Raw genomic sequence first — 14,185 nt, forward strand, 5'->3', positions numbered from 1 at the left:
TACTACACAAATAAATAGATTTTGAAAATGTCCTGGGTACCTAAGACTTTTGCACAGTACTGTAGTGTCGCACGGTTAAACTATGAATATAAAGAATTTGTTGTACTATCACATCTAGCTAGGGCATTTTATAGTTTGATGTATTACTATTACTATTAATACTACTAGTATACTTGTGCATTATGTCAGTTCCAGAACAATGAATTATCATGACTTTACGTATTGTGATATTACACATTTTTGCCATATTGCACACCCTATAAATGAGGTGTTCAATCCAGATATTTTTAAAAACAGCAAAAGTAAACATATTCAGTCACACAGTTAGAAAAATGTAGAGCATTCATGGCATGTTTAGACCTGAAGACTGAAAGCTCCAATTAAAAAGCTGTCTCCCTCACACCCCACCATCTTTCTCTTTCCATATACAGCACATCAAGTTCATCCATAGTCACGAATGGTACCCACGGGAACTTGGCTGCTGACCACCATCGCAGCAGGCAGTTCCATTACACCACTGCACAACACCAGCTTCATCACTCACTGTGCCAGCAGTGTCCTCTCCTCCACAGCAGCCCTACAAATGCAGCATCATTACAGTGTCTACTGCTACAGCACCAAGGTTAGTCCTGAATAATGGAACATAAAACAGTCACCTTAAAATTAATGAATGGGGAAAACTATGCAAACCTGAAAATAACTAACGTCTCTTAGTAAAGCCCATGCTTCTGTTAAAGGCAAACAGGGTGTGTGCTTTATTATTTAATGCCCTTCACATGTAATATGTAATACCATGACGATATAAAGGTTAATGTTCACTAGGATCATTATTTTCCTTTCATGAAGTTACAGCTATGAGGTAATTTGAAAAAGCTAAAGTAACATAAGTAGCTTTGGGCAATGTTCATTTTGCATATGTACTAAGGCCCTACTATAAAATAAACTCATGCAAAAGTAAGCTACTTTAGCGCAGCCTGACTTGGAGAAAGAAAGAATGTAGGATTCATGCATGTCTGCAGTCACAATTTGATCACAATTTTTATGTATATGATATTTACGGCCTAAATCCATACTGAACATACCCTGTGTAAGAACATGGATTTGTTTAACAACCACCTTGTCTAACGGGTTAATCTTAAAGCTACATTATTCAAGTTTGGGAATTTGGACACCTCTCTGGTGGAAATGTAAAATTGCTTGCAAAGGTGTGGAAGAACATTTTGTAATGCTGGTTGTGTTTTAGACCCCTTCGCTCAGTGGATTAATTTGGGCTAAGATAACATGATAGATACTGGAAAACAAATCATAATGCATCCTGTAGAACAAGGCGCATGAATTGGTTTATAATCATGCCTAGAACAGTGGTTCTCAAACCGGTCCTAAGTATCCCAGACATTTTTGCTCAACTCACAATGCATAGCAAAAAATGTGGAACACCTGAGGACTCTAATGAGTACTATGCTTTAATTAAAGAAACCAGACTAGGGCCTTGTCTTTAACTATAACTGAGCTAATAACACCAAGGCCAACTCTGACTGGGTCAAGAGGCATGAAAGTGTAGTGAGGACTATCGGCAGTCCTTCAACACTGATGGAATCATGCCAGACCCTGAAGCATAAAAAAATCTCAAGTGAAAAAAAAAAACAGATCAGATCTTGACACTGTGCTCTGTCTGCGAAGTGTCAATACTGAGGCAGGGTAACCGATTCTATAGGGCAGAGCTCGTCCTTGCTATTCTAACAATGCCTGGGCAAAGATGTGGATGAAACAGCTTTTTTCTCTTTTGGCAGACATTCAGAGAGGTACTACTCTCTAATTGAAGAAGTGATTAAGTGGCCAGATTAAACAGCACAGGATACAGATTCCTCTTTCAGTGCTGCCTCAAGAGTACATAGTAGGCAAAAGGAACACCATATTCTTGTCTGGAATATTAATGGCCTGCAAAGTTTTTTGGAAACTCTTAGCCTGTGTATTCATCAACATCAGTACTCAGGTTGGGTTTTGCAGAGCAAAAGCATCCTGAGAAGCTGTGCCAACTAGAGCTGAGTATTGGTAGCAACTTCACAATACAATATGTACTGTCATACAAGCACGACTATACAATATTATATGACACAGAACAACATACAAAGCACGCAACACAACTGACGTCGTTTTATGCTCAGTTGACATAAGGGCTTGCAAAACTAATGATGAGAGCTTGCATGACTGGGATGATGCCTAGATATATAATCCTAAAGTCGCTGTGTCGCTGAAGCATTTTACCTGAGATCTCAGTTTTTTGCAGATGGTACCACAGTGTCAGCATTGGGCAGCTACTCCACCATGTTAAGGTGTTTTTAATTATTAAACTGTCAATTTATTAACATCTTACTCTCAGATTTAAATGCTTTTATTGGCAGAGAACATTTACTGCACATGAAAGGTATTGAAACCTAAGGTTTTTCACATCCTCATTTGCCCTTTACAAAAATCTGAAGAACCATTCACTGAAATGTTTCTCAGGGAAACATAGGTGGTTCTTCAATAGTCACTTCACCGAGATCTTTCTGGCATCTTTATTTTTAAGATTTTAAGAGTGTACATGCCCTGTGTAAAAGTACATCAACTGGTGTATCGCCAACAGTTCATTCATAATGCTTTACCCTACTGATATTTTGAACATGGCCTAAGGATGAAGGCATGTGTCATAACATAAGCTTAAAGTGGGAAAAGCTTTTGGTTTCAATAGATCTTTATAGCATTCAGGAAAGCAGTCTAGAAGGAGAGCTCAGAGAAATCTAAAGCTGAAAAACTCTGGAGATCCTCACAACATCCCAATTATTCTGATCAGTTCAATAATGAAACGACTTTCTTTATTTCTGACTTACCTGTTGAGCATACAGGACACAAGTATATGTGTATGTTACTGTACTACATGTGTTAGAAAGCTACAGTTCAGATCAGTGTCGGTCACCTTAACATAATAATCATTCCAAATGTCTATTATTCACCACATTTTACAAGCACTCCTAACTTCATATTTAATAGGTGGCTGGCAAAGTTGGTTTAAAGCATGGAGTTTTCTCATCTTACCTTTGTTGACAATCACATCGGCATGCGCGGAATCTTCACCTTGATCATTGACAGCCTTGCATGTGTATTTACCACCATCAGACTCTGTAGCTTTCATTAATGTAAGCTCTGATATAGTCCGTCTGCTAGAAACAGAAGACAATAGTTAATTCATTATAGTGCTTTTACAATCATTACAGCACAAAAGCTTGCATGCATTTCAGTAAATACATTATTTACTGAACACTATACTTAATAAGAACGCTGATAAATTCAAACTGTTTTAGCACCAGCAAAATCCACAGTGAAAATGTCAGCTGTGAGGAAATACTTCAAGGTTTCTACAAAGGACATTAGATAAGAGATGTCAAGTATCAATTGGGAGACTCACATCTCCATAACAGGAGAAGGCTTGACTTAACTTGAAAACATGACACCACACTCAAATACCTTAAATACAGCCAAATAGGAGTGGAAAGGAAAAGCCTCGTAAACTCCTTAATTCATACAAAAATTTTCCAATGTACTGATGGAATGTTTTTCTGCACTCCATTACACAGTAAATATAAAATAGAAATCTTATTAGAATATAAGATGCATATATGCTGTATTTTCCATATACTGCATGAATACATGTTTGCTGTTGTTACTAGTGAAAAATACTGAGCATCAGAAAAGAGGAAGTGTTTATTCTTTTTATCAATGATGGCACATATATAAAATATTTATAAAAATATTTTAGACATTTCCAGATATAGTTTACATTTAGCAACATTTGTATTGATGTGATATTTTATTTATGTACATATTTCAATCACTTGATTTCAATGCTTTTTTCCCAGTGTACTACCAGCCCTGTAGAATTTCTGGAAAATTTCTGTGAAGCACACTGCGTCACAGACATGCTTCTAAACATGCTTTGACACTCCTAGCTGGGTAGAAATCCTCGCTGAAGCTTTCAATTATGGGCAGGTCTTAGACAAAGTCTTACACAATCCAGAACCTGCCTGAGAAAGTGTGCAGCGTTATATTTAACTTAACAACAGCACAGACTTGATCAACAACACACTGTTGCCAATTAAACTTTACAAAAGGATCTCAAGTCAGCTCAAGTTCTGATATTTGATTTTATATGATGTGTAATTTAAAGTGGTTAAAAAGGCCTATACTGATGAGTAACATAAAAATTCCAAAGCTGTATTTTTCCCATAATGACAGACAAATAACTGCACATTAGGGGTGGCCAATATGAAAAGGTTTTCATTGTTGTGATAAATTACATCACAATGACTCTCTGAGTTTGTCATGGATGTTATCAGAACTTAAAAAATGAAGTCTTATTAAAAAGAGAACATAATCTGTCCTTTATAATAGGATTTAGTGCAGTGTATGCTGTGAAATGCTAAATAAAAAACATTATACTCAGTTTTTAACATTTTTAAGGGTCCACAACTGGGCCTTTCTGATACAAATCTTAGAAAAATAGAATGTCATGATGTGAGAAAAGTCAGACATCAGTTAATTTATGCATTAAATTCCCAATCAAAATGGCCTTTAGTTACAAGTTAATTTAGGTTAGAATTTAATCTCCTCAACAAAATAAGCAAAAGTAAAATAAATATGCAAAGACACCCCTCCCTAAAAACTGTGCAAGACCTGGTAGTCCAGCAAAACTGTCACCATCAGATAAACACAAGAGAGAGAGGAGAAAACCAAGCTCCACTCTTGCTTCAGATCTGAAAAAATCTCCATATGTTTCTGTCCATCCTTCCACTGTTAGAAGACGACTGAAAGGATGTTGTCAATAAGTCGTAACTGAGAAAAGAAAATGGATAAAAAAGAACTGCAAATCAAACAAAGAAACTGTTGGTGTTCTCAGGACAAATAAGTGGTCACCCATGAGTCTAGACATCACTGAATGATTGGGGTTACTTGAAAGATGAGAACTTTGAAGACTGAATTTTGTAGAAAAGATATGACTTTTTCCAAAAGTCATAAAAAGATTTGTTTTTCCAAAAACTGAGAGCACATTTCCCAAAAAGAATGTAAGCTGTAATAAGGACAAAATGTAGACAAACTAAAAAAGTGTTCTTTTTATTTAGTTGTTGAGGCTTCTGTGTAATGCTGTGTTAAATACATGTCTCCTACTTTTTTCCTGATGCTACTATTTGTACTTTATGGCAGTTTTGACTGGCCATTATGTAAGTGAACAGGGGTCTCTGACTTTTGTCCAGTAGAGATTATCATGCAAATGTTTGTAAATGTCATAATATTATATTTTTACTCACTTCTAGTAAATAATAACTCCAGCTGAGACATAATATGAATAGCAGGCATAGAACACTGAGTCATTTCCATTATGCATTAATGTTTATCCCACTGAAGAGAACATTATGTTTTTACTTGAGAAATAAAAATACCTAAACCAGTCATAGATTTAATCTCATCTGAATGTTTATGCCATTACTCAGCCCCAGTGAGGAAGACTTTGTCACTGCCAGAGCCCTGTATTGATATATTTTACATTTTGTGGCTTTTATGATTATGATCACTTTCTCTGTTCACATTAGGCTATTTTATTTCCTTTATGCATGGCGGAATGGAAAATCCCTTATTTGCTATTAGTCAATAATGTAAATATTAATGCAAAACTGGAATCTGCCAGTAATAGCTAGAGTGACAGTACTCCTCCCGGCAATATGATTCCAAAATTCCAGAGCTAAATAGGGTTAATAATGAGGTTTATTAGCCAGGCTACAAACCTTTGGGGTGGAAAGTATTCCAGGAACTGGAATTGCGGGACAGTAAATAAAGATGATAATGCAAATACATACAAATGGATTAAGTCATACAAGTACTTTACAACTGTTTTCCTTATGTTTTACATGTCAACATCAAGGCATGCAAAGAATAAGAGGCTTTTGACGAATGATGCACAGTGCTTAAGGTCCCACTGGATCTCTTCTTTATACTTTTTTCTGGCAAATATTATTTTAAAGTGGAAAAAAGTCTGCTAACCGATGTAGGTGTATTTTTTAGATTTTACATTTACATTTTTCATCACAGTAGTTTTATTTAACCAGTGCTGTACTGACTGATCTGATGTGAAATTTAACTGTCACATTTCCTAACTTCATAAATCTTAAATAATAGAAATATTATTGAAATAATATAAATGTGAAATAATATAAAGGTGTTTTGTATTCAAATTCACCAGATCAGACTATACTGCTCTCATGTTGTTAAAGAGGAGTGCCTTATATTAGACCTTCAGTGGCACAGCCTTTGTACATGAAATTCACAGGGGAATAAAAATGATCGCATGAAAAACAGCTGTATTTGAAATCATGTGAAATTATGTTCACATGTGAAAAACATGTGATTACATGTGGTTTTTGCATACTTCACTTTTCTGTAAGAGTATTATCGGGAGGTCACAAGTTCAAATCCCCAATCTAATTATTAACAATATTTTCCTGACACTAATACAACTGTGGTCATCTGTGCTGGTCAATATTGTCTGCCAACTAATATATTGGTCAGAATCTATACCAGACCAAGATAAACTGGAAGTATCTCATCAAACAAAGTTCATCCACTTCTTATATTCACTAGTCTAAAATGTCTTGTTTTATGATTTTAACAGTGTTAACTTACAGAATGTCATATATCTGCTTATTCAAATACATGATAATCGAGTAAGGTAAAGAATACAGCTCTACTAGTTCTAAAAGAATAGGTGACTGAGAAAAGTTCATGTCAAGTTGTAAACCTTGATAAGAATCAGCCCACACAGACTTGTAATGTGGACAAATGTTTAGAGTAGACCCTCATGCCTCAAGGTATTCAGCAGGCAGTGAAAATAACTTTTCCACCACTTTCAGCAGGCTGGATAAATCATTAACTCATGACTCAATGTTTCTTGGAGGCATCATTCCGCTTGAAGCAACAGAATCAACATGAAGACTTCTTTATAGTAGATGTTACATAATACTTGCCTTTTTTTCTTCATCTTGATCTGTCTGGTCGGATTATTGTCTATCTTTTTGCCATTTAAGTACCACTCGATTTTGGTCTGTTTGCCGCCAGCAAACAGCTCACACTTCAGTACGGTCTTCTGGCCCTCTGGCACAGTAATGTTCTTCAGTGCCTTTAATTTGGGCACAGCTGAAAAACAGACAAAATAAGCAGGTCAACCCTCACAAGCCAGGAGTTATTTCTTTCTAACATTCCTTCAATGGTTTCAATGTCAAGAAATGACAAAAATGTAAGGGTGTTTTTAAGGCTGAACGATTTGAAGAAAATGTATAACTGTGATTTTTCTTACCAATTTTATCACTGTTTCTATTGTCAGTATTGTCAGTTTTTTAATTATTTTCTATAAATTAGGATCCAGGCCTGTAATTTTCCCAAGGAGACCAACAGATCCCATTTTTTCTGAATGCTGAATATACCGTGCCAATCAATTTAATCAAACATCAGGTAAATCAATTTCAAATCAAAATAAATATTTTCTCTTCTACTTGAACACAGATGAGGTGACTGAACATTTGATACCGTAATCTATATATTTTTTTGACTCTCTTAAACTATTTGTGGTCTGTGTTTGTCTTATACAGTCTCACAACACAGACTCCTTTGAACTCTCCAGCCCCCCCATTGAAAAGAAACCATGACTGATTGCCAGGCTTAGTTGGAAGGAGAGAAAAAGAGAAATGGACATTTGTTCACTGTGTGCCAACAGACCTGCCTGAAGCTCTTTGCATTACTGTGCTGTGTTGTGAAACTCATTATACCCAACCGTCTTTTCAACAGAACCCAGCCATTACACAATCCCAGGAGAACACCCGACGCCTTCAGCCCCATCTCCCCCCCAAAAAAACACAGCTTCACTCCATGGAGGGTCGCAAATTCTCAAGAAAGTAGCTCCTCCAGTTACAGGCAAAGCAAGAATAATCACCCCCTCTTTCTCATTCGAGACAATCCACGTCGTCTCCATCAAACTGTCGAGTTAAATGCAAAGTTCTGCCTTTAACAGAGCACTTTGGAGGAAACTTTATTGTGCAAAACGGCAATCAGTACAGCACATCAACTGTTTCAACCTCTTACAGCAGAAGAACCTTATGGAGCACACTTATGGGGTTGGTAGGAGGGTATTCTCCATGAACAAACTCGGCTTCAAAGGCTTCGCATTCCCCACAGGCTCTTTTGCAGGCTGGGAATCAACAATAGCTACTGACAAGTAATGAATAGTGTGCACACAGATTCACACTGCCTGCATGCCACCCAGATATGTGATGACAGTTTGTCAGTTAACAAACATGGAAGCTCAATGACAAAGAAAGTTTGAGAAAGCCATTAGAGGCACATACACTGCTGAGGACAATCTGTGGCCTTATAAAATATGTATCAGAGGGTTGACTGACACACCACAGAAACATGCAAGGAAAGGCACATGTTGGGAGGAGAGAAAATGGAAGAGAAAACGAGAGAAAGAGAGAGAAAGAGAGACTTGCATTTGCTGCAATTTGCATTCAGGAGCTCATAAACATAATGCTGGCACATCACAAGTAGAAATACTTCTATTGCTGAAATGTGTATGAACTACTATGAATGTAACACCAATACCAAGTGTAGTATATAACCATGCTCAAGGCTTGTGAGCTGAAGGGGCTGCAGCACCCCCTCATTTTTAAACTGTTTAACTGCAACTGTTAAAATAATTTTAAAATATAAGTTTTTGTTTTTATGTTGTATTTATACATTTCCTATATCTGCTGTGGCTATGCAATGTTAACATTAGTTGACTGTTAACCGTAAAAGATAACTGAATTTTCGTTATAGAGCCAAACTGCTTCCCTCACCAACTGCTGGCTGATTTGAGAGCATGTCGCTAAAACACACGTGGGTTTAGGTGTCCACAATAAAAGTGGATATCAAGTTGTGGCCTAAAACAGCCTAATATTCTTTTCTAAACTAATGCAATAATGTTCCATGTTTTGAACATGTTATTTTGTTCCAACCATTTTATCTTGTGCTCGGTGTAAGTTTAAGGCTTGAATCTTAGCATGTATCTTGCCTATGGGCGTCACACAATCGGTTACAACACCACACATTAACAATCTGATTGGTCCCTGCTCAGCTCATTAGCATAACGTTTGTCCAGAAGGAAAGACAACAGGCAGAGCAGGGTGTACAGCAGCAGTTGATGTGTCAATTATATGTGTATGCTGTCATCTAGAGACTGATAATGGCAAATTATGACATACTGTATTTGATCAGTTTTATAAGGAATACAAATGGAAGAAGTACATTTCAATTTTCATGACGTGAAATGAGTACACAATATAGTCTAAACCTGTGTAAAACAAGCATAAATAAAGTATAAAAATAAACTTAATGAACTCTACTTTTCCTAATGATATACTAATGCCTGATCTTCTGCAATATATATATATATATATATAAAATGTATACCAATAAATTGTTCACCACAACGTAGTATTGAAAAAGTGTTGCACTACTGCTATATCATATGAATGTTACACAATGCACTTCAACGGCCAACAGAGCTCACTCAGAATTTAATATTCAAATAACCAAGAAAATGTAAAAGATCTAATATTTGGTATGCAGTTTATCCTCTTTATACATCCTCACATTTAAGAACCATGAGATGTCGTAACTTTATACTCTTTATACTCGCATCTTACCTGTTTAATCCAATGAAGCAAACACAGAATTACTACTGCAGAAGGCTACTGCGCACAGGGCAAGGAGCTTCGCACTGGCTATAAGATAGTACAAAGCACAGCTATAGCAGACCGATCACAGAAAAGCTCAAAATAAACAAGAAGCTCAACTTCATTGTACGTATTAAATGGAATAAAACTATCAACATCATTAGCAGGATTGGCATACACTGACTAATGTGTTGGTTTTGGGCTAAAAGGTAAGAAATACAATGTGACTAGGTTAGTAATGTTAGCTGAAGTGAAAACAGACGACTAGCAATTGTCCAGTCATCTTAAAAACGAAGTGACTCTGGTGTTAATTACATGCTAGGATAAGCCTACTATGGATCTGCGGTCTGTATTTTTTTGTTTTTTTTAGCATATTAAAGTTATAGTAAAATGCTGAATAATGTCTGCTCAAATGAGTAGCAGCTCGTAGCATCAAGAGTCCTATGTGAATGCCTTTTTTAATATTGTCTTAAAAATGTAAATATTAACATTTACCTGGAAAGCATTTCCCTAACAGATGCTTATTCTTGTTCATACATGACCAAATTGAGAAACGCCTCCCCTTGAAGCTGTTGATGACTGAAGAAACAAGAAATAAGGAGAAATGTCTCACCAGTAAAAGACCTGTGAAAAAACATTAAAACAAACAAATCTGGCAATTGGAATGCTGGGACTGGGGCGTGGGCATGTGAAATAGAGAGAAAGACAAGGTAATGAATGTGTTTTAATCATCACTGCTCATGTACGGTGAGAATGGTGGTTTTACCAAAAGTATGAAACTGATGATGATGGAGAGGAATGCATCTGCAGTTACTATACATGGGCTAGTGCTGAGGTATGTGATGAATGAATATGAGGATTTGTAGCTTACACAAGAGCTATGTCAATATTTAAACCAATGTAGAACATATGACGGTATTAGAGACACACCTCTGAAACAAATGCTGTGATTTCCATGGAAATCTGATATGATCAGCAAACTGGCAGTGCAAAAGACTAGAGAGAGTAACACTGGATAATCTGAGCTGTCTTGTTGCCTTAAGGAGCTGTAGTGGTTCCTTCAGTTCAGGCACCATGACTATGCACTTGTTGATTTAATAAACTACTAGCTTAAGTTAGCAAGATTTAGCTGGTGAAACGTGTTCATATACTGAATTTATGAATAGGACAATTGGCTACCAATACTAGGGCTGTCACTACTGATTATATTAGTAATAGAACAAACTACTAAATAGCTTGACAACTAAAATGAGTGCAATAAATACAGACTTAAGCAGACAATAACAAACCAAGCATAGCCTTTCAAATGATTTCAAAATGCTTTCTTTAAAAGAAACAAAACAATGAAGCCTTTAAAATGTTTATTTTATACTGTAAGAGAAACCAAAAAGCATTGCCATGTGTAGAATGGCAATTAATCACTGACAATTCACTGAGAAGCTGAATTTTAGTTGTTGATTTTGAGTAATCAATGATTCACGACAGCCCTATAGGATATAAATACAAATTTGACCCCTTAATGGCTATAACAATGACTATTTCTAGGTTTTAATCTAATCTTCTGTATTAGTAAAGTGGTTTCTCAATGCTGTTTTTGCATGTTTAAAGAGCATGAGCTGATTCATGCTTTTTGTTTTGTTGAAAACTACCATTTTGAACAAGCCCACAAATAAACAAGGATGTGCTTTACACTGAGGAAACAAATCAATAATAAGCCTTTGATGATCTAAATGTGTATGCACGCCAAAGGTTGTGAAGATGCACATAATTGTACCTATGTTCCACACAGTGAAGGGCTATCTACGGAAACGGGAAACGGGGCTCACAGAGACCAGAAAGCACATGTCTCCAGAATCTCATCATATGCATTATGCGAGTCTGTGGAGCTTGTGTCTAGTGAATGCTGAGTGGCTCTCCAGTTGTGTTGAGGACGGGGCGAGACCTAACTAATGCAAAATCAAATGCAGCAGTTTGAGTATTAGCTGGCAGACAAGGTGCAACATTACAAACATACCCAACACCACCCAACCATATCACAAAAACAGTGAAGTGCGTCTTCTTTCTTGTAGAAAGAGAGGCAATATACAAGACTTTCATCTTTGTTTTCTGTTCCTCTGGTTTGGACACTGCTCCCTAGTTCTCACGAGTAAGTATGGCGACAGACACCTTCGCAAACACCCGTACTCTTTCACAGATGACGCAGAAGTATAAGTCGGCCTATAATAGCACATCTAACAATAAAGGTAGTATTGTACTTCTTTTACACAGTGATACAAAACAGTGCCACAGGGAAAGCTCCAATTACACATGCTGGTCCATTTTAGTATGGCCACTGTGGGCATGCATGTTGCCCAACCATACTTGAGGCAGGCTTAAAGGAGTTAAATATTCTGAAAATATAGCTGACAAGATGTTAGGTTTGATGGGGTTAATCAATAAACACCCAGTAGAATTCCTTAAATAAGTAATTCAACAGTTTAAAGCACTCAAACTCCTCCATGTGGGCCAGAGGTGAGACTTATTGTGTCACAGACATGCTTCCATACTTGCAGGCCTCTTCTTTCAGTCTTTCATCTCTGGGCAGGTTTGGCATTACACAAAGCATTGTGAAATCCTGAACTCACAATACCTGAACAGGCAAAGCTTAGGAGAGTTGTGCACAGTTTTAGTTTGCCCTGAAAAGAAATGGGCTTATTCACAGCTGTTACTTTCACTCCTAATCACCTCAGGGGAATGGTGCCCAACCCAAACCGGAACACTTCTCTCTCATTCAGAAAAAAAGCAAGTATCTGATAAGAGGTTGAATTCCTTAGCTAAGTAGATGTAATTCAATGCTACTTTCAAAACAAGGGAATTGTTCTTTGACTGCTTCAACCCACAGATTCTGTGGGTTGCCATACGTTAACTCCAAATGACATTAGAGAACATTTTTCAGTCTTTAGTCAAATAAGAATGAACATATTATCAATGCAGATATGCCTGTGCTATTAAATTGCTGGGAAAATGTTAAAATTTAAAAACTGAACATATTTCAAAAATCTCAAAGGATGAAACAACCAGCTACTCTTAACTTATACAATTTTATTATGAATGGACAACTAGAACTGGTCCAAAATGACATGGAATAAAATCTTGTTACATTATCTTTAGTGATGGCATACTGGTGTCAACATAGTAGTGGATGGTATGGCCAAAAATGTATATTACAGTACAATTAAGATTTCTGATGGTTTCGCTATGTATCATGGTGTGGTGTATTTATGTGTAAATATGTCCATTTTGGATGGGGCCATTTTAAGTAAAGCTATTTTGTAGATTAACAATGGCATATTATTCAAGGATGTCCCTTCACTTTTAATAAGAACCATATTTAACAATTGATGTAAATCTAAAACATTTTTATTGGGCAAAATAAAACAGAATAAAAACAGAAACTGACAGTACATAGACAGATGCCAGTACTGCTTTCCATAGGTGATGTGCATGGAAACCAGTGAGCTAGTCGCTCTCAGGAGCTCAGTTAATTCCAGCATGGTACCGTGATAGGATGCTACCTGTGTAACAAGTACAGTCGTGAAATTTCCTCGCTACTAAATATTCCCAGTCAACTGCCAGTGGTATTATAACCAAGTGGAAGTGACTGGAAATGACAGCAACTCAGCCATTAAGTGGTATTTCACATAAAATGACAGAGCGGGGTCAGCGGATGCTGAGACGCATAGTGTGCAGAGGTTGCCTACTTTCTGTAGAGTCAATCGCAACAGACCTTCAAACTTCATGATTATGAAGATTATGAAATGGCCTTCAGATTACCTCAAGAACAGTGTAGAGAGCCTCATGGAATGGGTTTCCATGGCCCAGCAGCTGCATCCAAGCCTTACAACACCAGGCACAATGAAAGCATCGAATGCAGTGGTGTAAAATGCTGCCACTGGACTCTAGAGCATTGGAGACGTGTTCTCTGGAGTGAGGACTCACGCTTCTCCGTCTGGCAATCTGATGGATGAGTCTGGGTTTGGCGGTTGCCAGGAGAACGGTACTCATCTGACTGCATTGTGCCAAGGGTAAAGTTTGGTGGAGGTGGGATTATGGTGTGGGATTGCTTTTCAGGTGTTGGGCTTGGCACCTTAGTTCCAGTGAAAGGAACTCTTAATGCTTCAGCAGACCAAGAGATTTTGGACAATTTCATGCTCCCAACTTTGTGGGAACAGTTTGGGGACGGCCCCTTCCTGTTCCAACATGACCGCGCACCAGTGCACAAAGCAGGGTCCATAAAGACATAGATGAGCGAGTTTGGTGTGGAAGAACTTGACTGGCCTGCACAAAGTCCTGACCTCAACCCGACAGAACACCTTTGGGATGAATTAGAGCAGATACTGCGAGCTAGG

The 14,185-nt window shown here is 37.3% G+C and overlaps 1 protein-coding gene across 1 annotated transcript in view; it reads right to left on the reverse strand.

Annotated features, from left to right (window-relative positions):
- The window catches only part of nrg1 (neuregulin 1), a 140,001-nt gene that overhangs the window by 54,549 nt on the left and 71,267 nt on the right, over positions 1 to 14,185 (reverse strand). Inside the window, exons 2-3 of the mRNA XM_037547493.1 lie at positions 7,053 to 7,221; positions 3,076 to 3,200 (exon numbers count right to left, since the gene is read on the reverse strand). Coding sequence (XP_037403390.1) covers positions 3,076 to 3,200; positions 7,053 to 7,221 — 294 coding nt within the window. The remainder of the gene's footprint in view (positions 1 to 3,075; positions 3,201 to 7,052; positions 7,222 to 14,185) is intronic.

This window comes from Pygocentrus nattereri, chromosome 18 (assembly GCF_015220715.1).
Source record: "Pygocentrus nattereri isolate fPygNat1 chromosome 18, fPygNat1.pri, whole genome shotgun sequence".
Classification (NCBI taxonomy): domain Eukaryota; kingdom Metazoa; phylum Chordata; class Actinopteri; order Characiformes; family Serrasalmidae; genus Pygocentrus; species Pygocentrus nattereri.